Source organism: Terrapene carolina, unplaced genomic scaffold (genome assembly GCF_002925995.2).
Source record: "Terrapene carolina triunguis isolate 2854851 unplaced genomic scaffold, T_m_triunguis-2.0 Scaffold42, whole genome shotgun sequence".
Lineage (NCBI taxonomy): Eukaryota > Metazoa > Chordata > Testudines > Emydidae > Terrapene > Terrapene triunguis.
This window is the reverse complement of record NW_020664393.1, coordinates 57366582-57391407: the sequence shown is the minus strand read 5'-3', so window position 1 is coordinate 57391407 and position 24826 is coordinate 57366582. Positions and strand designations below refer to the sequence as shown.

Here is a 24826-nt window from a genome sequence, read left to right as displayed (position 1 = left end):
TCCATTCTGAAAATTTACCATTTATTCCTACCCTTTGTTTCCTGTCTTTTAACCAGTTCTCAATCCATGAAAGGATCTTCCCTCTTATCCCATGACAACTTAATGTACATAAGAGCCTTTGGTGAGGGACCTTGTCAAAGGCTTTCTGGAAATCTAAGTACACTATGTCCACTGGATCCCCCTTGTCCACATTTGTTGACCCCTTCAAAGAACTCTAATAGATTAGTAAGGCATGATTTTCCTTTACAGAAACCATGTTGACTTTTGCCTAACAATTTATGTTCTTCTATGTGTCTGACAATTTTATTCTTTACAATTGTTTCAACTGATTTGCCCGGTACTGACATTAGACTTTCCGGTCTGTAATTGCTGGGATCACCTCTAGAGCCCTTTTTAAATATTGGTGTTACATTAGCTACCTTCCAGTCACTGGGTACAGAAGCTGATTTAAAGGACAGGTTACAAACCATAATTAGTAGTTCCGCAACTTCACATTTGAGTTCTTTCAGAACTCTTGGGTGAATGCCATCTGGTCCCGGTGACTTTTTACTGTTAAGTTTATCAATTAATTCCAAAACCTCCTCTAGTGACACCTGAGTCTGTGACGACGCCTCAGATTTGTCACCTACAAAAGCTGGCTCAGGTTTGGGAATCTCCCTAACATCCTCAGCCGTGAAGACTGAAGCAAAGAATTCATTTAGTTTCTCCGCAATGATTTTATTGTCTTTAAGTGCTCCTTTTGTATCTCGATCGTCCAGGGGCCCCACTGGTTGTTTAGCAGTCTTCCTGCTTCTGATATACTTAAAAAACATTTTCTTATTACCTTTTGAGTTTTTGGCTGGCTGTTCTTCAAACTCCTTTTTGGCTTTTCTTATTACATTTTTACACTTGATTTGGCAGTGTTTATGCTCCTTTCTATTTACCTCACTAGGATTTGACTTCCACTTTTTAAAAGATGCCTTTTTATCTCCCACTGCTTCTTTTACATGGTTGTTAAGCCACGGTGGCTCTTTTTTAGTTCTTTTACTGTGTTTTTTAATTTGGGGTATACATTTAAGTTGGGCCTCTATTATGGTGTCTTTGAAAAGCGTCCATGCAGCTTGCAGGGATTTCACTCTAGACACTGTACCTTTTAATTTCTGTTTAACACAACCCCCTCATTTTTGCATAGTTCCCCTTTCTGAAGTTAAATGCCACAGTGTTGGGCTGTTGAGGTATTCTTCCCACCACAGGAATGTTAAAAGTTATTATATTATGGTCACTATTTCCAAGCGGTCCTGTTATAGTTACCTCTTGGACCAGATCCTGCGCTCCACTCAGGACTAAATTGAGAATTGCCTCTCCCCTTGTGGGTTCCTGTGCCAGCTGCTCCAAGAAGCAGTCATTTAAAGTATCGAGACATTTTGTCTCTGCATTTCATCCTGAGGTGACATGTTCCCAGTCAATACGGGGTTAATTGAAATCCCCCACTATTATTGAGTCATTAATTTTGATAACCGCTCTCATCTCCCTTAGCATTTCATCCTCACTATCACTGTCCTGGTCAGGTGGTCGATAATAGAGCCCTAATGTTATATTCTTATTAGAGCATGAAATTACTATCCATAGAGATTCTATGGAACATGTGGATTCACTGAAGCTTTTTACTCCATTTGACCGCTACATTTTCTTTCACATATAGTGCCACTGGAGGAGAACAGGGCGGGGAACCCCATGGGCTCCTCCAGGCTACAACCTCAGACCCAGCCACGATACCGCCCGCCATAGGCTCAGGGGGGCCGCCAGGCTCCACCCTCCGAATGCTCTCACGCCCTGCTGGGAATGACCCGGCCGCCATCTATTGGCTATGCAAATGAGAGAACGGCGGCAGCACCAATGAGCAGCGGCCACGGCTGGGAACGCGGGGCCGCGTGGGCAGGGTGGTGGGGGGGAAGCGGATTGTAGCGGCCGGTTGCGGTAAGGGAGTCTGATAGGGAGACCCGGAGCAGCCCAGCCACCATGGGGATGTTCGGCACGAGCCGCCTCTTGCTAGGTAGGCGCCCTGCGGGCTGGCCGGGAGGTGGGCGGGCGCCGGCGGGAGGGGCACGGGGTGGCCTGCGATCGTGGAGCCTGCGGGGCTAGAGGCCGGGGTCAGAGGGCTCCGCTGGGAACTGGCTGCGGGGGGAGGGTTGGGCGCTGCCCCGCTGGGCGGAGACCCTGGCGGACACTCCATCGCTGGCCGAGCTCCCTGCTCTGAATGGAGCCGTGAGACCCTTGGCTCGGCACGAGCCCACCTTGCCTGGGGCCCCGAGGTCGTAGGGCGGCGGGCCCCGCCTCTCGGGGCTGGGGGCCAGCGCTGCCGGGCCCGAGGGGTGGGGTGGGTGTCCTGGGGCCCAGGGTCCCAGGGCATTGTGAGGAGCGGGGGCTCACGGCCGAGTCCGGCCTTCCCTGTTCGGTCGGTGTGCAGCTCCCGCGGGAGGGGCCATCGGGCCCATAGCGCTGTCTAGCCAGATTGGGTTTGCAGTGGGCTGGGGGTGTGTGTGCGCTGGTGGGGGGAGCGCGATGGTCTGAGTATCTGGGACACAAGCTGCGAGGGGAGAAGTGTGTGGATGGGGGTGAAAGTGTGTGACCAGGAAACGGGGTGAAACTAATTGAAAAAGAACATAGATTCAGCCTCAAGGAAGAAACCTCCTAATGGGGAGATTCGTTAGGCTGCAGAATAATCTTTCACGGGAAACAGTAGGAGCCCTAAACAATGAGGAGTCCTTGTGGCACCTTAGAGACTAACACATTTATTTGGGCAAACACATTTGTTAGTCTCTAAGATGCCACAAGGACTCCTCCTTGTTTTTGCTGATACAGACTAACACGGCTACCCCTCTGAAAGTAGGAGCCCTGTTCCTGAAGACATTATAAAATTAGGCCTGACAAATAGCCAGAAAGAATTCTGCGCTTGCTCTTGGGGTAATGGGCTACATGAGCCAGTGGTGAGCCTCTTCCATCTCTCATTTATAGGAACCCAGTTCTGTTCTAACTTCGGCCAAGCTCCCATTGAACAACTGTGGGAGTTCATGGGACTGTTGGAGTCTGATTCTAAAAATGTTACTTCTCTGTGTATTTTCTAACCTTACCAAGGTATCCATCTGTAGCAAACCTTATTCTTAGTTGAGTCACGCTTTCCAATAGAGGTGTAGGAGACTATTCTCCATGCATGAAGATCATCATTCCAGGAGATAAGGGTTCAAGTTGTGAGATGTAACATGATTGGGGATGCAAAGGCTAAATCATAGAATACAAATAGGCTGCATGGTTATGCTACTGGATTCCTGAATTGTAAAAAGTGTTGAGTGCATAACTTTGAGGGGAGATCAAAGCAGCAACTAAATCTAATAAAATGGTGGTAATGGAGACTGCAATTATCTGTACATAGAAGCATCATGTCATAATGGAATCGTGTTGATAAATTGTGTCTCTTAACATCTTAAATAATTGCTTGTAACTGCTAGCTCCAGAGCACACGAGCAAAGACTATCATCCTAAGTAACATACAGGTGAAGAATTAATGATAGCTAGGCTATTGAATACTAGCGACCACAATGTAAGTAAGTTTTTGCATGGAGGGATAAGCATTGTGACACACAAGTTTAGAAAGTGAAACTTTAAAAAAAAAAAAGGAAGATAATTAAAAATGAGAATTAAATTTCTCAGACTCAGCATATATATCATAAGCAGCAAAATACATCGTAAGACTCAAGGCATGTATAATACCCCCTAACCAAAATAATAATAATAACAGGAAGGCAACCAGTATGGATGGTTAAATGGGAAGGTTCAAAATACAGATTCAGATGTGATAATGGAAAATGGAAATCCATTTTGAAACCAATAGAAATGTGCAGTAACTGGCAGGTGACATGCAAGATGAATAAGAGGAAATGGCCAAAGAGAGACAACCAAATGCAACATAAATATATTGGAAGTGGAAATAAGTGCTGAGATGACGGCTCTCTTAAGATAGAAAGCAAAGCTGTCTACAGTGTGCACTTCAGCTATTGCAAAATGATGCATCATTTGCAGGAGGAGGCATAGTGGTAGAACACTTAAGATTACCTGTTTGGTTTTTGTAGTACAGCCCCACAGTATGTATTTCCCCCCCCCTCTAATCCAGGCCTAATTAAATGAATTCTGTTTTACATCTCCAGTGAGTGTTTTGATGCTTTATTTACATGGCTGCACATAACTAGGATCCTGCACACCAGTGTGAGAAATTGATATTTTATCAGAAAGCATAGTGTGTTGATGGGGGGAAGAAGGAAAGGTAGAGACTAAATAAATACTTTTGTGGCCTTTTATTCACCTCCATTACTCAACCTACCCCTCCGACACTTTTGCGAGTGTGGATCCCTTAAAACATTCACAGGTAGTGAGAAATACTGAATAAACAGCACCCTGCATGGCCAGGGTGGAGTTTCTTACCTGTCATGCATGTGCACCAGTTTATGAACTGCACAGTAATCAGACTTATACAAAAATCCTTAGTAAGGGACACGTGAAATAATCTGCTCTTAGGGGAAATTTCTTCCTTAGCCCTGTCAGTAGTTGGCTTTTGTCATGACAGTGAAGGTTTCTATCTAGCATTTATACTTCTATTCTGTCATAACTGTGAATGTTCTTGTTTTCTGTATAATTCATTCCAATTGTAAAGCAAATTTTGATTTGACAGCGCTGGGGATCCTTTTACTTTGTATTATGCCCTTTGAGCTTTCCAGGCTTGATTACTGTTTGTGTGAAAGTGAGTTTTAACCTTATATTTTGCTGAAGACAAATTTCAAATTGCATATGTGATTGTAGAAGTAGCAAATCACACTTTTGGTTAGTTCGATGTCTTCCAGTCTGGGAACAGAAAATGACTTGGGGCAGATTTCATAGTGAACTGTTAACAATTTTCTGATTAACAAAAGCTTCTGATAAATTGGAAGATCCCTTTATGAAAAGGGGGAAAATGGCAGAAATTATTGAATAAAATTCATTGAGCTCTAGTTTTGACTTTATTCTGCCACAAATCTCTTGGGTGATGTAGAGTTACTTCCTGAAAAAGTCTTGCTGTAATTGTACATACAGTGTATTCAGCTCTGAGGGGAAGCTTTCCTTTTCTCTTAAGAGCAGCTGTACCATGCAGCTAAGGCTCTCTTACACTTTCTCAGTGTCTTACCTCACCCCCAATGGCAGCTGTTACTCTAGGTCAGCCTGACATGCTGCAAGAGCCATTGTATGTGGGCTGCGTATCACTCCTGAAGTACACTGGTGTGAGTTGATCACCTGTGGGAGGGTAGTATTACTTTTGTCTGGGGGAAGAGGATGAGGGGAAGAAAGACTCTAGAACATGAATAAACATACTTACACTGGTCCAGGTTTACTCCAAAAGAAACTCCTAGATTGTAAGGCCAGAATGGACCATTATGAGGCAGTGTGGTTGAGTAGAGATCACTGGAATGGGACTCAAGAGAACTGTGCTCTATTCCCAGCACTGCCACTGATTTGCTGGGGTCGGAAAGGAATTTTCCTCCAGGTCAGATTGGCAGAGATCGTGGGGGTGGGTTTGCCTTCCTCTGCAGAGGGCCTGGGTCACTTGTTGGTCTGAAGCAGAGTAAAAGGTGTCTCTGTAACTTGAAGTCTGTAAATCAAGATTTGAGGATTTAAGTAACTCAGCCGGAGTTTACGGGCCTATTACTGCAGTGGGTGGGTGAGGTTCTGTGACCTGCTATGTGCAGGAGGTCAGACTAGAAGATGATCACAGTGGTCCCTTCTGGTCATAAGGTCTGAGACTATGGGCGAGTCTCTTCACCTCCAGGGCTTAGTTTCCCCATCTGTAAAATGGGGATAATGATACTGACTTCCATTGTAAAGCACTTTGAGACCTACTGATGGAAAGCGGTGTGTAAGAGGTGGTATTATTACCTACTCTGGCCACCTTTGTAACATGGGCCATAGAATTTCATCATCACTAAGGCAGATCTTCCAGAAAGGCAGCCAGTCTTCATCTAAAGACTTCAAGAGATGGAGAATCCACCATTTCCTTTGGTAGTTTGTTCCAATGGTTAATCACATTCACTGTTAAATTCAAACTAGAAACACATCACAATTTTTTATCTGGCTTTAACTTCCAGCCATTGGTTCTTGTTATGTTTTTCTCTTCTATTTTGAAGAGCCTTTAAGTAGCTGGTATTTTTTCTCCATGAAGGTACTTAATATATTGTATTCAAGTCACCTCTTGATCTTTAGAAAAGTTTAAACAGATTGAGTTCCTTAAGTCTCTCACTCTTAAGGCATTTTTTCCAGCCCTTGAATAATTTTTATGGCTCTTCTCTGCACTGTCTCCAGTTCAACAAAAAGAGTTGCTCAGCTTTTCACCATGAAAAATCTTCTAGAGTTCAAAGGGCCCTTTTAGAGTAGGGATGTAAATAGCAGTTAAAAAAAGGAACTGTGTAACCGATTAAAATTTTATCGGTTGCACGGTTAAACGTTTAATCGGGGAACTAAGGGTGCGGGTGGTGCTGCAGTACCACCGTGTTTTACGTGGGGCTCCGCTCCCGGCCTAAGGATCCCGGCTCCCATGCCCAGGGACTCTGCTGCCGGCCTTCACCACCCGCCGCCGCGCCTGGGGACTCCGCTGTCGTCCCTGCATCCAGGGCAGCAGTGGAGTCCTGGGCTCCAGTGGGCAGCGGAGTTTAATCATTAACCGTTAACCAAAACCGGTAAGACTGATGCTAACTGGTTAACCGGTTAACCTTTTACATCCCTATTTTAGAGTGTTTGTTATTCCAGGAGGTGTGACCCAAAGACTGACTGCTGGTTTGCCTCCCACCTGAGAAACAAAACAATACTATAGGTGCTAGGACTCATCAGTAGCAAGGACAGAGGAGTTCCTTCCTTCCTACCCCTCCTGCTGCTGCTGTTTGGTACTAGTTCCAAATAGAATGTAGCAAGTCTTAGACTCCAAACCAGTGTAACTTGAAATAATTGAATTAAGACACATGTCCTGTTATCTTGTGGGGAAAAGATCTGAGAATTTCTGCTTATGCTGTCCTTGTATCATGTTGTTGGGTAAGGGGTGTGGCCAGCCAACCCTCCATTTTTCCTGAGACCTGTGAGGACATCCTATAGATCTCCAGGGTATGCACATGGAGGTCTAGCCTGTCTGTACTGTTCCAGGCCTTCAGGTAGTTGCTATGGCCTCCAAACATGAGCCAAAAATCTTTGAAGGGGTTTGGAGAGGCAGCATAAATTCCAGCAGGTTTGCTTGAAGATGGTAGTATAGAAAGCATCTGTCACCTAAACCCATGGAGTCCTGGACACGTGATCTTTGCATGAGAAGGTTTCTGCAGGATGGCGAGGAGAGAGATGGGTTGCTGCAATTTCCCTCCCTCTGGCAGATTTGGTGTTCCTGTCTCTTTCTCCCTACTGCTAAAAGAAAAAGGAGGTGGGAGGGGGGTGATTCGGCCATGAATCTAGTACAGCCATTGATATTTTTGATGGGAGTATAATTTGGGTTTGCTTTTTGTTCTAGGAGCTGTGAGCTGCACATTCTTCCTGGCAGCTAACAGCCTATATTCCTCCAGTGATGATGTGATCGAGCTAACACCAACAAACTTCAATAAGGAAGTCATTCAGAGTGACAGTTTATGGCTGGTAGAATTCTACGCACCATGGTAAGTATCATAGCTAGTCAGAGAACCCTAGCACATGCTGTCCTGGCAAGTGTGCTTGTAAGAAGGTTGACTAATTTCTATAAACAAAGGACTTCCTGCTCACCCTTGTATCTTGGAGGAATACAAAAGGTGACTTACTAGAAATCCTGAACCAACCATTCACTCTCTAGCACAGATCTTACTTGGGTTTAAATGCATTTCAGTAGCCATGTGGCCAGGAAAATAAACCTGGGTTTATAGAACAGCTTGGCAGGAAATAGTTAGACAAGACGCGATAAATCGATCCCAGAAGATCGATTGCTTACCGCCGGACCCGGAGGTAAGTATAGACGTACCCTCAGTGTATGCTCTTTGCAGAAGAAAATGTCTTTTACGCACCAGAAACAGAAGAGTAGCTTACTGAAAACCACAGCTTACCAGAGTATGTGTATACTCTTACAGTTTTCTCTGACATGCCTCTCGTTTGTTTAAGCAGATCTGCACAACTCAGTTATCACCCCTCAATCAGGATTGCTTGGGTGTTCTGCTTCACTGGAAAAACTTGCCTTGCGATTTCCCCTCTCCTTTCTTTAAGGCTTAACAGTACTAGGAAGTCCAAGTTCTTATCATATACAGTTCTCTTGCTGTGTTGGAGCTCACCATCTCAGTTTGAGGCTAGTTTTTAGATTACCGTTGTCAGCAGGCTAAGAATCCTTTGCAATGTTTGCTCTTGGTTTCTGCAGTGACACAGTGATATCAGAACTTGGTATTCTTCCCCCTCACATGGCTAGAACTCCCAACTCCATTGCAAATGGATTGATTACACTTGTATGCTGGACTCTTGCAGAGTTCAAACTACATTGATTTCTTAGATATTTTGTGAAATGAAATATGTACCAGCTTGAGTGAAAATAAATTTATTTTTCCAAAAGGTGTGGTCACTGTCAAAGACTAACTCCTGAATGGAAGAAAGCAGCGACAGCATTAAAAGTAAGTTTAAACTTTCCCCACATGCAAGCAGTGCTTTGGCGTTGGGGGATTGGCTTTTGTCAACTCTCTTAGAAACTTACAACTAACTTTAGGTCAGTGAAATTCTACTAGCCCTGGACAAGTAAAATTCTTTAATGGGGAAAAACATCAGTTTTTTCTAGATAATCTGTCAAGGGTTTTTGCTTTTCCTGGTGAACTTCCATAACTGCTTTGGAAGGCTGTTATAGAATCAAAAATTTATGGTTTATATGTTTATAATCCAGACTTCTGGCTGAGCAATATTTTTCTTCCTGTCCTCCACCCTCCCAATCCTCTGAATGTCTTTAGATCCCAGAACTAGCACAGGTTGGGTGTGTGGAAATAGCTCTGTAAACTGCTACATACTGGCATTTGTTTCAGTATGGAAAATGTGACAATGCAGTGATCTGCTGAGCTTAGAATAAACAGCAAATTCATTCTGCACACTTTTTTTTTTTTTTTTAAACAAAAACATTAATTGACGACTGTCTCCCCCATTCCCAACTACTAAGCTGCCACGGCCCCAAACTTCCCCAGTAAATTACTCACTGGTTCTTTCCACCTGACCCTTATGGCTCCTGCTATCAAATGCATTAAATTACAATGGAAGCTTTTTACAATTTAAATAGGGTGTTGTGAAAGTCGGTGCAGTTGATGCAGATAAGCATCAGTCCCTAGGTGGTCAGTACGGGGTTCGAGGATTTCCAACTATCAAGATATTTGGATCCAACAAGAACAAAGCAGAAGATTACCAGGGTAAGTGCTGTGTGGTAGTCTTTCGTGTGTTGTGTGTCATGTCTTGTGTGATATTCCATATCTGCTATCTATAATCAGTAAGGCTATGTTTTATTCATGGGTATTTTTAGTAAAAGTCATGGACGGGTCACGGGCAGTAAACAAAAATTCATAGCCCGTGACCCGTCCATGACTTGTACTATATACCCCTGACTAAATCTTGGGGGGAGGGGTGTGTGGCTTGGGACCCCCGCTGGGGGGGGGGCCTGGCAAGCTCCCTGTCTGAATCTGCGCCTCCCCGGAAGTGGCAACATCCCCCTCCCTCAGCTCCTTACTGAGGCGTGGCCAGGCAGCTCTGCGTGCTGCCTCCACCCCAAGTGCCAGCTCCCATTGGCTGGAAACCACGGCCAATGGGAGCTGCGGGGGTCGTGTCTGCAGATGAAGACAGCGCACAGAGCTGCCTGGCCACGCCTCCACCTAGGAACTGAGGGAGGGGGATGTCGCTACTTACGGGGAGCCCCTCTGCCCCGAGGTAAGTGCTGCCCAGAGCCCTCACCCCCTCCTGTACCCCAATCCTGAGCCCCCTCCCAAACTCCTGCTGCTGGGGTCAGGGAGGTGCCCCAGGTGTGGCTGGCCAGGGGGCCACACAAGCTGCTCAGGCAGCCTCCGGGCCAGCCACTGCAGAAGTCACGGAGGTCTTGGAAAGTCACAAAATCCTCCATGACAAACTCCCAGCCTTAAAAATCAGGTATCTTCATGTAGATTGTGGTTATTTTAGGAAACAAACAGAGAAGAACTCTGCTACTCTTAGTTGCAGTTGAGTAATTCATCTGTTGTGATGTCATGGAAACATAATTGCAGATTCCCAGTTAAACCACACTGCAGTGCTCAAGTTTGGAAGGTCTGAGGCATTGCAGTAAGATATTACTGATTTTCTTGATGTGCATGCACTGAGGATGAGGGTTTATTAGAGAGGGTATTCGTGTGCTGTCATGGTGGTAGTGACCTAATTCTTGTAGAGTATTGTGTTCAATGTCAGTATTGCCTTGCATGTAACTTCTTTGCTTTTAACATTTGTAAGGAAATACACTTGAGCAACCTTAGTGCCCAAGTTAGTTGACTCCCACCATACACAAAATGTCAGGGCCAATCCTGTGCCCACTGAAGCCAACAGGAGCAGGATGGGCCTTGAATCTAAGCTTGTTAAATAAGGTGCTAATGAGATTTTACCGTTCAGCCCTTTACCTCTTTATTCTGCTATGTCACAGGTGGCAGAACAAGTGACGCTATTGTTGATGCTGCTTTAAGTGCTCTTCGGTCACTGGTAAAGGATCGTCTTAGTGGCAGAAGTGGAGGATATAGTTCTGGAAAGCAGGTAGTTCTCAGGGAATGGATAATGCATTATTTTTATTGATGAGTCTTCATGTCTTCTGCAGCAAATCAGAGACTTGTGCTCCGAGCTCTGTGTAGCCCTTGAGGGTGCAAGGGATCACTTTCTGTGTTCATGCTGGTATGACACCTGCAAAGTGTGTGAAAGAACTTTGGGTATTGGTTAAGCTGACTGACAGAAGATTATCTCTTTGGGCTGTTTGGCAGCACATCCCAGAAAAGCCACAAGCATGGCAACCAGAACGCCTAGGGAGGGAGATGGGCTTCAGAGTCCAAGCTGCAGCACAAGCCTGAATATCTACACAGCTATTTTTAGTGCTGTAACTTGAGTCTGAGTCTGTCGACCCAGGCTCTGAGACTTGCTGCTGCAGGTTTCTGCTTGCTGTGTAGACATACCCATAAGGTACGATAAAGTGAATTACATGGTTTAGAAAACAGCCAGGTTGCATGTAACCCTGATGTGGTATACCAACTGCAGTAGAACTCTTCATTGGCCAAAATGGTTTATATGGCATGTTTATCTCAGTCCAGCAGTAACTATTCAGGATGTCTATAAGCCTTTTAGAGGTTTAGTAATTCAACTTGAAGGAACTTTTTTTTCCTGACAGTAAAAAATCATTTCAGCTGTTGACTTGTAGAAGTGGAATTTTTAGGTATTAGCTGACTTTTTTCATCTCCACAACGTTCTAATGATAAGTATTATAATACAGAGTTATTAATAACTCGAGCAAGTTAAATGCTGATGGCAGTCATCAAAAATATGATCAGTATTTTAAAAGTGGCCTAGTTCTTTAGCTTGACGCATCCACTGCAGTCAGTGGGAGCAGCTTGGCTAAAGCATCACATAGTGATTTGAATATAAACCTCATTAGGTTAACGGTGGACTAAAATCCTTTTTAAAAAGAAACTCAGACACTTGGAGATTCTGAATCCTTAACTGAATGTGTATAGACTAACGGGACATTGTCAGGAAATTTAGGTTTTACGTGTATCTGCCTGAAGGGTTGCAGAACCTAATCGGAACATACACATTTCATAAAACCATCTTTACGTCAGTGAAAACAGCTTTGTGCAACTCAAATACTTCACCAGTGCCCTGGTGAGGGAGCTAAGGAGGCTCTTGTGGCACAGGACACGGGAGTGTTAGGTTCTGTTCTTGGCTCTGCTGTAAGGCTTCCTCTGTGACCGTGGCCAAGTCACTTAGAACCAAACTGTTCTGTCAGAATGCATGGCTGGAGGGGAGGAGACTTGTGCAAATATCAGCCAAAACTGGCAAGCAGAAAGGCCTGGATGGGTGGGAAAATAAGCCTAACAGCAACATCCAGTGTTGCTATAAGCCCTTCTGCAGGTTTGATGCTCTTTGGGTTCTGAGAGGACTTAGTTGGGCAGGCGAGGGGAGCAGCTGGGTTTGGGCCATTCTGAAGCATCCTCTGACTCTCTGGAAATGTACTGTGTAATATGGTACTGATCCTGCTAGTATTTCCTTCCATGGAGCCTCCAGCATGTCCCTAAACCCAGCCATCTTCTGGAATCTCCCATTCCTTTCTTTGCTGCTGGCTGTGCCAGCATACGGAGAGCAGCTCCACTGCTGGCCTGCAGTAATGCATCAGTTCTTGCCTGCAGCAGATATGCAAATCTCTGGAGTGCTCAGCGCATCACTTTGCACAATGGCCTCATGACACCAGGACCTGCAGTCCCCTCCATGAGGAGAGAAGTCCTACTCTCCCAAAGAGATGAGTAACTGTGGCTATGTCTACACTAGAAACTTCAAAGCGCTCCTGGTAATCCACCTCCACAAGGGGAATAGCTCGCTCCCAGCGCTCGGAGCCTGTCCACACTAGCGCTTTAAAGCGCTCAAACTTGCTGCACTCTGGGGGGTGATTTTTCATGCCCCTGAGCCAGCAAGTTAGAACCTATAATATGTAAGTGTGGACAAGCCCTGCATGTGGAGGCTTGTCAAGTTTCTAAGCACTAATGCAAGAGAGACCCGTGGACGGGGCGACTTGGCCTTCAATCTTTATCTGTTTCTCCATGTATTAAATGGGGTTCCTTCATCCCTTCCTCAGAGTTGTATTAAGGCTAAGTTCATTAGTGTTTGCAATTCTGTGGCACGTTCCATCTGAGGACCTCAAAGTAGTTAGTTAAATTAACGTGAGAGCCAGAAAGCAAAACATAACCAGGAACGAGACCAGCTGCTAAGCATTAAGTGCTGCAGTGAATGAATGAGATTATTTCATAGTCCAAGCCCTGAAGTGGAAAATATAAACAGAACAATGAAAAATAAGAACTCTCAAAAAGTCATAGGGCAACATTGTCAAAAACGCTTGGTACCCAGCTCCCATTTTCAAAAGTGACTGAGGACCATTGATTTTCAACAGGATTTAGGCTCCTATGTGCCTACGTCACTTCTGAAAATATGACTTTGCACCTAACTGATTTAGGAACCTCCTGAAATTTTTATACTTAACCTACCAAAGTGGATAAGAACTTTTTTAATGGTAACTTTTTTTAACCTGACTGTGTCCCTTTATATTCTGCCTGTGAGACTTCTTTCTAAAAGTGCACCAAAAGGTCTTGAGCCATTAAGATCAGAGTTCTGGTCTTTCCAGAGACTATAGTATTGCTTCCCATAGGTCTTTAGGAGTTAGCTGCAATCTATATGCTCTATGGGTGTTATTGACATGGATAGCTCTAGCATTGGAAACTCAGATTGTCTGAACTTGGATATTTCTGATAAACTTGTTTTAATTTAGCAAAGAAGTGTGTAGGTACACATATGAAAGAGATCACATCTGGGGCTGCTGTGGTGTGGTTATGTGAGGGAGCAATGCAAAAGTTCCCCCAACTTAACAGGTTTTATTTTTGACCTACAGAGTAGCCGAGAAAGTGGAGGTGGGGATAAGAAGGATGTGATTGATCTGACTGATGACAGCTTTGATAAGAATGTTTTGAATAGTGATGACGTTTGGCTGGTAGAGTTTTATGCCCCATGGTGTGGACACTGCAAAAAGTAAGTGAAGCTGTTGGCAATCATTTAAAATTGGTACACGCTTGTCATCTACAATGTATGTAAGCAGGCTTATTTCTTGAATTGGGACCCTGGCTCTCTTGTTTTATTGGAAGTGGGTCTTTACAATGGTGCAAGTTATTCATTAACTTGCCCACTCCAGAATTTACCAGGGAACCTGTGTCTGTTTCCCACCCCACCCCACCCAGTTTTTAATTTAGTATTTGTTGAGCCCAATCCTGCTTCATTTGAAATCACCGGCAAAATTCCCACTGCCACCAGTGGGAACAAGATCGGGCCCTTTGAAAGTTTCTTATGTTAGGAGAGTCTTCTAATCCCAGAATTGGAGATGTCCTGAGATATTCCATGTAGTCCTTGAGTCCTTTTCCAGAGCTGCTCCTACTCTGGAGAGAACGCAGTCCTCCAGGTATAGGCTGTGGGTTGTGGTTTCACTAACTTGCCTCTAAAATGCCAATTTTTACTGCTAGTAATTGGCATTATGTTGCTTTCCAGTCTGGAGCCAGAATGGGCAGCTGCTGCCACAGAAGTGAAAGAACAAACCAAGGGAAAAGTAAAACTGGCGGCTGTAGATGCTACAGTGAATCAGATGTTAGCCAGCCGGTATGGGGTGAGTGTGCTCTACAGGCTTGAAAATTCCCTCCCTGTGTTTGCAATATCTCTAATAGGTCACGTTTCCCAGTAATACCTAAAGAACTCTCTTACCTCAGCACTTACTTTTAGTTCTTAGTACTAAGAAATATTAGTATTAAAGGGACTTGAGCAATTCATGGAGAAATTAGTGCTTTTCCCAAACGCTGAGAGAAGGTGGAATAAATATAGACGTTGCCATTGAGAAAGTATCTTTATGACTCCTGCAATTTGCTTCCATGAGGTCTGGCATAACTGCGCCCTATAGCAATTTACTAAGTGCCATCCTAAAGTGTATACCACCTCTCTGAGACTGGCATTTTTTGTACATGGGTCTGAGTGCAGCTGGTATCTCCAGCTGAAAGAATTCCAAAGGTGTCATGTTAGCTATACAGATGTAGTGATACCACAGGCTCAGAACTTGGTGCCGCATTGGCTCTCTCTCCCCCGGAAAGAAGTTTGTCCTGATTTTTAAAGGTATTTAGGCACCTAGTGAGGTTTTCAGAGGCACCTAGGCACATAAAACTCATTGATTTCAATGGGTGTGAGGTGTTTAGTTGCTTTTGAAAACCCCACTTGGCTCCAAAGGCCCGATTTTTAAAAGTATTACGTGTCCTTCCATAGCTCATTAATACTAAAATAGTTTAAGAAGGTAGAAAGAAAAAACACCACCGAGTAGCGTGCGGGTGAAGGGTGAATTCAATCTCACTGAAATTCAGCTGTAACTGATAATCTGTTGGCAATCAGTGAAAGTACTTGAACAAACTCTTATTAAAAACAAGTTGCTTTTTAAGGTCCCTGTGATGTAGAGGTGGCCACAGTTCTTAACAGGGCTCCCCCTCTCCCCTAATAAACTCAGTGGATCTTCACCTTTGCCTTCAGAGGCATGAAGGATTAAGCTGGCCCTGCTGATATTTAAATTCATGGTTTTAGGGAGATCTGGTGTCAAAACTTGGATCCTTGATGCACCACTGATACTACAATAGCTGATAGTGTTTTTAACATGTATTGACTAACACAATTTTAAATTGTAGCATAGACGAGGAATAACTAACTTGCCTTTAAAATGTTTAGGCTGAGGGTGTAGCCCTGTGATGTAGTGTGGAGATCCCCTGTCTTGATGCAAAACTCTCCCTCTTTATCTAGAGCACATCATGGTGGTACTCTTGCAACCACTAACATTCTTGTTAATTTGAACTAATAACTTCCACATTTTATTGCAGATCCGTGGATTTCCCACAATCAAGATATTTCAGAAAGGGGAAGACCCTGTTGATTATGATGGTGGAAGAACAAGATCTGATATAGTTGCTCGAGCTCTGGATCTTTTTTCTGAAAGTGCCCCACCACCTGAGCTGCTAGAGGTATCCCTGTTCTGCAAACCTAACTTCTCTGAGCGCTTTTCCATCCTGTCTCTTGGGCCCTGCAGTTATTTTTAAGAAAAATAGTGATGGTAAAGAAAATGACCGAAGTGGTGCATGAGCAGAACTATTTTTGGATCAAAAGTACCCAAAGATCACAACCCAGTCCATGGTGTGGCTTTATATCTTTTACCATGAATAGTACTGCTCATTAAAGAAGCTGGACTGACAGTCCTGAATGCTGAACACCTTGATCCATGAAATAGATACCGTGAAGGTAGCAGCAGTACGAGCTATCTTGCCAGCGTATCTAAATCCTCATTTGAAGAGAGGGGGTGACATGAAAGTTCAGATTCCATTTCCACTAAAACCTTGGCCCTTTGCAGAGACTCTGGTGGTGGCTTTGTCATGTGGACCACCTGTACACTAAGAACTGGGTGGAAACCACACTCACGTCACTTAGTCTAACAACAGCCTACAGTTGGTAGCTTCTAGATTTGATTGACATGGACTGGATTTGAACCACTGACTTTGAAGCAGATATTAACTCCTGTTATGTAGTGTGTTGTGCTGCCGTTATTTTAACAAGGAGCTCCCACAAACCTTGTGCCTTACCCTGTGATAAAATCTGTGCGCTGAGGTGAGGGACTGGCCAATTGAATAACTTTCCCATTTAAACAAAAACTGACATCACAGAAGCTAATGACACTACTGGGCAAACTTCTATTGAGCTGCACGTTGTAGCAATGTGTTTAGGGTACGCATGGAGAATATTAACATTGCAGCACCATTAACAGTTTATGTAATCTGACCCACACAAAAGTGTCACCGGGGTTGGGTGCCTGCATCACTTGAGTGCAATTTGATCCAGTTCACAGGAAATAAACTGTTGTTCAGAAGTAATAGTTACCTAGCCTGGCATCACACTGCCACCCTTCTCTCCCCTCCTCCCCCCAATTCATGGTATCTTGGTGGCTGACAAAATTATAAAATGTGCTGCACCCCTCTCACGCCCTGGAGATTGGCAGGGTTGGACTAGGCCTTTTTTGTTGTTGACAAACCACAATATGTCTGTCTAATGAGCCTCAAGACTCGAAGTCCCTCTTGGCAGGGAAGATTTAGCAGCATCCCAAGTGGGGTTGGCTCCATCAGAGGCACTGAAGTCACCCTAACTGTTCTCAGTTCAGTGGAATTTTTAACCATGGAGATTCTGTCTGCTGCACCGCCCCCCTCCTCCCCACATGTTGCTGGTAACCACTTCACTAGCTTTTATTGTTAGCCTGCTGACAGGCTATTTAAAACTTTATTCCCTATCAACTGAGTCTCCATTTGATCTCCCCTCACATTTGAATATGCAGCACCAACAGTATTAGTGGGAATATGCATAGGTTTGGGCATGGTGTTTCAGATGAGCGTCCTGCTAGTGGACTAGAGGGAGGCTCGCAGTCTCTCTTCTGGCATGTTGCCATGGGGAAAAGTAGTTTTCTTTCTCACTCAAAGCAGTTGTCTCTTCAGGTAGGACTAAGTTTGAGGCTATGGCACCCAGTACTGTTAATCACCTGAGTGCTGTGGCGTTTTATAATCTTTGATTTCTTGTTTCATTCTCCCAGATTATTGATGAAAATGTTGTGAAGAGTACCTGTGATGCCCACCAGCTCTGTGTCATTGCTGTGTTGCCTCATATTCTTGATACAGGTAGAATAAAATGAAGCATTTTTCTTTATAATGTCACTTAAGAAAAAAATCAACCTGCCTTAACTTGTCAAAATTCTGTCTGGCAAACAGGAGCTGCAGGTAGAAATTCCTACTTGGAAGTCATGTTAAAAATGGCAGACAAATACAAAAAGAAAATGTGGGGGTAAGTGTCATTGCTGGCTTGGCCACTTCTCTTGAAAAAGGGGGAGGTGGGAGGTATGGAGGACATCAGATGTCCACATTAGATTCGGAGAGGTAGTTACCCTGTATTTTGTAAGATCCGTGTCCATTTTTCTATAGAAATACTTAGATACCTTGCATAGATGGGCACAGCCTTGCATCTGATGGTGCTATATTGCAGATAAGCTAAGAGCATGGTAAAACAAAAAGCCCTGTGAATAAGTCAGTAGATACCTCTTGTCAACATAACTATTTTTTTAAACAGGATCTATTTAAAAAAACAAACAAAAAACCCAACTGGATTTAATCCTTTTTTTACCTTGCTTTCAAATGTGCATTTTGACTACTTAAGGCTAATACCATCTAAACATTGAGATTAGATCAAACATACCTCCCAGGTCTGAACGTTGAAAGCAATATTTGAGCTGTAAAATGTGTCTGGTTTCTTTGGAGCCTTACTTTGGTAGGCTGGTTTCTCTCTGTTGTGTCTGATAATATTTCAGAAGTGCAGGCTCTGTTAATGTCTTGCCTCGCATTCCCACTATGGGCCAGATGGCATTTTCTTTCTCCTTCTCTCCCTCTTCCTCCATGCTGGGTTGAGCCAGTGCGTCTTTCCTTTCCCACCAGCCAGGGAGAGGTCTGCTAAGGAGGGTGATGTTGCCTTAGGGTTAGCTGTGGACTCCAGGTTGCTGGGCATCATAGGAAGTGTGGGGGAGCATTCTGACATGGCAGATGCTGGGAAAGAGGCCATAGGAGGGAGAGGGGGTGGCATGACAGACTTGGGGGGAGTGCTGAGACCCTATCAACTCCTGACTGGTCTAATGCTTCACTTTCCCTGGAGGACTAGTTAGGGGCAAGAGAAACTGAATTAGCCAACTGGGGAGTGGAAACATCACACTCCCTTTCTCTGCTCAGCAACCTGCCTCAGGTGTGATTTAAGGCCACAGTTTTTCTTGTTTAGGTATGTGACTTAGCCCACTGTAAGACTTGCCTGCTTAGGTTAAAGCACAGAAATCTGTTGAAATAGAGCAAGTCTGTAACTGTTCAACTGTGCTTAAGCATTGGTTCAGTAACATGGTTCCTGTCTTGTAGGAGCATCTGTTTATAGCCACTTCTATGGTACAGACTTCAATGACTGGGCCTCCTTTGGGACCTTGGGCTAGAAGTCATTGTTGAAGATTCAAAGGTTTTCTTCACATAGTCAGAGCATGATTCCACATCACGGCTAGGCCTTACTGACTTGAATAGCAAGAGACTGGAGAGAGATGAGGTTCTCCGTGATAGTGCAGACACCATTGCCCATGATGCTACTGATCTAAAACTTTGGAATCTTCCTTAAACTTTATAAGTTTTATTGGGTGGGAATCTGTGCAGCACTGTGAACTGTGCTACAAAGGCCAAGGATGTTTTTGCTAATGAAAAAGCAGACCTGCCAAAAACTGGTGTAAAAGCAATAATACAGAACTGTCATCAAGGTTCTCTTTTTTATTTATTTTATTTATTTATTTATTAAAGGTGGCTGTGGACAGAGGCTGGAGCTCAGTCTGAGCTTGAAAACTCATTGGGAATTGGAGGATTTGGGTACCCAGCAATGGCAGCAGTTAATGCACGGAAGATGAAATTTGCCCTCCTGAAAGGATCTTTCAGTGAACAGGGGATTAATGAGTTTCTCAGGTACAAACTGTCTTTTTATTTTATTTTATTATTTTTTTTAAGTAATTTAAACTGTTCATTTAACTAAGTCTCTGGATCTGTGGAGACAGAACACATTGTACAATGTACATTGGCATGCCAGTGTAAATTCATTCAAGAGTGTGGCGCTCTGGAAATAAGATTACTGGTTGCTGTGGGTTTTTTTGTTGTTGTTGGCCTTTTTTTTTTTTTTTTTTAACTAACATGTAGGGCTAGGGAGGAGTGTCAGAAAACATAAGAGCCTGATCCTGCAGAGGATTTGCAGGATCAGACTGAGCCCTTAAACTGTAAGTTGCCAAATACTCAAAGTAGTTAGCATGGCAGTCGCATCGGGGGGGGCAGAGGACGTGGAGCCTATCCCAACTGTTTAATTCTAATAGGTCGAGATTGTGCTAATAATTCAAGTCCAATGCAGAATTTTCCTTTACCCAGTGTCTGAAGGTAGGTCTGCACCATCACCATTCTTCCTACGTTTTACAAATGCACTGTGAAGCAAAAACATCAGTGTGGATTTCTGTGCTCCATGTCTCTCCCAGCCACCATTCTTCCTCCCTCCACCAGATTGGGCATGCACTAAGCATGGAAAGTTCTAACCACCACTTCAGAAAAAGTTGGTTTTGCACCTGGGACATCCTGGGACAGTGACTTCACCAATATTAGAAGTTCATTTTAATCCAGAGTACTTCACATTGTGATTATGCGCTCAGGGTAGCTTCAGTGAAACAGGAAGTACCGTGAACTTTACTAGCATGAGTCCATTGGTTGTGAGCAGCTGAGTTAAGGGATTTGTTGAAATAACTCCTTGTCTCTGATGGAAAACCCCACAACTGCCAACACCAATGAGCTCATAAGAGTATTCTTTCAAACCAGTTGATGCACTGTTAACCCTAGCACTCCTCTGTGACAGTGGCACAGAACAGAATCTGCGGTATAACGTACGTACATACATACAAGGATGTAAAAAATCATCGTGGAGGCGTCAACCTAAACCAATGTTTATTAGTCTGATTTAGTGGGTTTTCCATTTAGTTTTGGGTTGAAATCTACCAGAATTTTTTTCCTTTAAGCAAAAAGATTTAAGTTCATCCGATGAAATTTAAGGCCTACTAAATACAAAAGTAATATTCTCAAAAAGCATATCAGAAAATGTCCATACGCTGATGGTCCGCACTGCTGTGACAAATGTCTGTCATTTCTCAAACTTAGTAAGTTCTTGTATGTTTTAAAACAACTTTAGTGAGACCTCTACAGGGGCTGTGAATAGTGATGCCAGAGGACAGTCTTCCTAGGGCAAATATCCCACTGTACCATATTGATGGGCTGTGTAATTAAAGATTGGTGTTACCTTACCAAAGAGAAGGACTTGCAAAGTAGAAGATGACATTGACACTTCAGCTCAGGTGTGCTGTGTATAAGGAAAGTAGTACAGTCACAATAGCTCTAGTTAGCTCTCTTAGTGCAAGCTGAGCATGATGCTGTAACACTTATGACTTTATGTAATGTGATAGGAAGCCTGTAAACTGTTCAACTGAAATCAGGAAAACTAAGCCTCCGAGGAGGAGAGGAGCAGGAAAACATAGACTTTAACGAGATAATGAAGGCCAACCTCAGAATAAGTGTGAATTTACCACTGAAAAAAATACTGAAAGGAATAATGCTTGCTGTTCATAAAGGTCACTCTTGTTCTGCAAACTGAATTAGCAGGGCAGGTTGAGATGAATGCAGAAGCTGTTCACCCTCTGAGTCACTCTGTAACTGATAAAGATTTAGGCTTCTGACTTGAAGGAGATGAATTTCTGCAGTTGGCAACTAAGTGCCTAATCCAGGATGGCAAAGTAACGTTACTCTCCATCTTAAAGTAAAAACATTGCCAGAAACTAGAACATGTAAACCAACTAATGACATTGGGCTTGTCTCATCTTTACTATGTGTGGCACAACTAGGTGTATAATCCATTATAAAAAGGTGCTTAGAAGCTGACCAGTCATGCTGCTGCATTTGTCAACTTGTGATGCTTGGGGACCTGGCAATAGATTGTTTTTAAAAACCACCTCCCCTGTTTATGGGTTGAATGGTTTCAAGTTTGTTTCTTGGTGTTTATCTTTGGATCTCCCTAAAAATTATTCTTGTCACCTTCAAAGTTTTTACCATTGTCTAATGATCTATGAACCTCAAATTAGGGTTATTTGATATTTTGGAATTGGGATCCACTCAAGCTAAACACCCAGTAGCACACCTAATTCCCTATAAAATGTATACAAAGTAATACAGTGTGTTTGAGGTGGATGAGATTGGAAACTTCTTAAATGTTGTTTTTTGTTTTTCTTCCCCCCCTTCCCCTCCCATCCTCTCTCTCAGGGAACTCTCCTTTGGTCGTGGATCTACTGCACCAGTAGGTGGTGGGGGTTTCCCTAAAATTAACACAGTCGAGCCGTGGGATGGCAAAGATGGTGAGGTAAGAGGCACCACTTTGCTGGGTGCATGAACACCTTGTTAGGTTAAAAAGAAATACTGGACAGAGGAACTGAACCAGGGTGGACATGCTTTCTCAAAATGCCTATTCCCAGAGTAAGTGAAACACTTAGTAGTTTCCCTCACAAAGTATTCAGACTGCTGCTTTTTAAACTTACCTCCATAGCCACTTGGTAATAAAGAATAGCTAGGTAATATTGTAATGCTGATTCTCTAAACTAAAACTCTATTGACTCTCCTAGTTACAGAGACAACAGGATTTAAACAATTGGAAACCTAACCAGGCATACCAGATAGCTAGTTATCTGAAGTCATGGACAGTTATACTCTGCCTTGTTAATGTCTTATGTCCTAGTCATTAGTATTCAATTTCAAACGGTTGAGGCTGAAACGCAATTTATTGCCAACATGCGGTAATGAGGGAACTTTAATGTGTGAACTAAAGGGGTCACTACACTATAGCACCTGAAATTTAGATGGGCCTTGACCCTGCAGTATAGTGACTTGAAACTCAAAAGTTTCACTTTACTTAACTTAACTACACAGCTTTAATTGATAATGAAGTCATGATAATTGAGGCATGCAGTAAATCCTTGATTATATAGGGTTCAGTGGCAAAAGTCTGTTGTTGGGTTTTTAAAAAGATGGGGAGGAGCCAAAGAATCAGTTGTGTGGCTTTGTTTTAATAAGAACTTGGCAATGCTGTACAAGTTCCAACTTTCTGGATAGTGTGTTCCAAATAAATTCCCTGGTAGAAAGCACCCCAAGAAACATGTATTCTACTGGTCCCAAGCTCAGTTAAGTGGCCACTGGGCCTATGTTGAAATGCACTAAGGGTCTTTGTCATGTGAGCATCAACTTTTTCCACTGAAGTGCCATTTAGCTCTCTGTGTACATCCAGACTTAATCTTATTTTGGAAGACACCTCTGTCATCCTCAGCAGGGCATTGATTTTTCAAGTCACATATTAGAACAGCATTACAAGCACTGGTGTTCAAAAACTCTGCTTGCGGTTCCACAGCTTCCAGTTGAAGATGACATTGATCTCAGTGATGTGGATCTTGAAGACTGGGATAAAGACGAATTGTGAGATCTTCAGGAAGTTTCTTTTCTTGGGAGGGTTTGTGCAGCAGTTTGGAACATTGTTCACAATCAAATGGATATTCCAGTGGCCTTTTTACAGAGAAGTAGCACTTGGCCAGCTCTCTGCAACACTGCGACAGTGAACTGTATGCCTCTCAAGAAAACATTGCAAAAATTCTATGAATTGTTGTAACCAGTAAATTTGATTGTATTCTGTGTAACAAATATTTTGAGGACAACATTGATCTTTGATTACAACATCTTGGTTTTTATTTTGTCCATAGAGTGTGTGCTCTTTGAATGTTTCTGGGGGATGTTACTGTAACCAGTTTTAAATGTAATTTTTTTTCCCATTCAGATAGAACCTGACCAGCTTCTGTTTCAATTAAAGAATAAAACAAGATATTTTTGACATAGACTATTAGTCTTGTACAGAGCAACAAACTTGCACACAATTAAAGCTGTCCAGGTTCACATGACTGTTGCAAAGTGAACAGTGTATATCATAAGGAATGGTGCTGTAAGGCTCTTAAACTACCCTGTAAAACTTCTTGACAGTCTTTGCCTGAAGATTAGACCAGACAATCTTGGTTTAAAATGCTCTTTCTAGTCTTCCCTTTCCTCCTATTTTCAGGGATTTTCAGTTTCTCGGAAACAACATATCACCTCAAAAGGTGATCTTGTCATCTGATAGCTCAGTTGCTGCTTGAATGGGAGATCTCTACGGAAAATGCAGGCTGGTGAAAGTGCTGCTGATTTCAGAAAGTGGCAGTTTTCCTCTGAGTTGGTAGTGAGCCAGTGACCCACCAGAGTGTGAAGGGTCAATGTGCTGCTGTAGCAGCTTTCTCTCTCTGTATAGAGAGGCCCAAAACTGATACTGACTGGTCTCTTCAACGGAATCCAGGCGTTATCTCCAGCATCCTGGCCAAATTCCAACTTGGGCGATGATGTTCTGCCTTCTTAAATTTCCCCTGCATTTTCCATTGGATCTGGTATTCTTTGCTTCCCATCTTACACTGTTAAAATACTTACTGTTTCACCCCAGGGGTGGTTACACTTTGGTGTTTGGTATAATTATTGCTGTTTGTAAAATCAATATTATAAAAACTTAAGGCCAAAGGTACTAAATAAATTATACTACAGCTGGCCCCCTATTGTACCAATGTCTAGAAAAGTTACTGTACATGGGACTGACCTGTGTGAGATAAGGAGATGGCATAGCTGAAAGCTCCTTTTCACAATAGTAATTTTACAAATCTACCCCAACCCAATATTGTCTTTAAAGAGTCTTTCACACTGACAAGTTGATGGAATGTACCAGCTATGGGTGATGATTTCACACTGGCTTTCAATAATTAAATTCTAACTAAAGGATCCGGGATAAAAATCCCAGGGAGGTGGAGCACCTAAGCTGACGGGAGACGCTCTCCTGTCAGCAGAGATTGCGTCTCCACTAAGTGCTGCAGCGGCGCAGCAGCATCGGTATAGCTGTGCTGCTGCATTTTAAGTGTAGACAAACCCTTGGGCTCTAAAGTCGTGTTTTCAAAAGTGACTTAGACACTTGGAGCCTTCGAAAATTTAACCCAATCTGATTTTAAGGTTAAGAGCAGGATTTCCTCACTTTCTGTTGGATTAGTAACATATGAAACTATAGCTGAAAAACAAATCTGTTACCAAAACCTGATTGTACATTGCTAGTTAACCCACTAACCACCAGACTATTTTAACTTTTGATTTTATTTTAAATTCCAGTAAAGATGATGATCCCCTCTTTGTAACTTACTAAATAAATAAATAAAATCCACCTGCTTGTGAAGCATGTTTTCTAACCATACAAAGTGAAGAAACAGTATAAAATAGTAAAACACTTTACTTTCAAACTGGAGTAG

General features: G+C 43.2%; 1 protein-coding gene across 1 annotated transcript; it reads left to right on the top strand.

Moving 5' to 3' along the window:
* The first annotated feature begins 1925 nt into the window (after positions 1-1925).
* PDIA6 (protein disulfide isomerase family A member 6) lies at positions 1926-23349 on the top strand. The gene is made up of 13 exons (XM_024208378.3): positions 1926-2032; positions 7547-7688; positions 8600-8657; positions 9305-9431; positions 10679-10785; positions 13673-13809; positions 14320-14434; positions 15678-15818; positions 17426-17510; positions 17601-17673; positions 19206-19364; positions 21741-21837; positions 22876-23349. Exons 1-13 carry the CDS (start codon positions 1999-2001, stop codon positions 22942-22944), a joined length of 1344 nt encoding a protein of 447 aa, XP_024064146.1. The 5' UTR covers positions 1926-1998; the 3' UTR covers positions 22945-23349.
* Positions 23350-24826: the final 1477 nt, after the last annotated feature.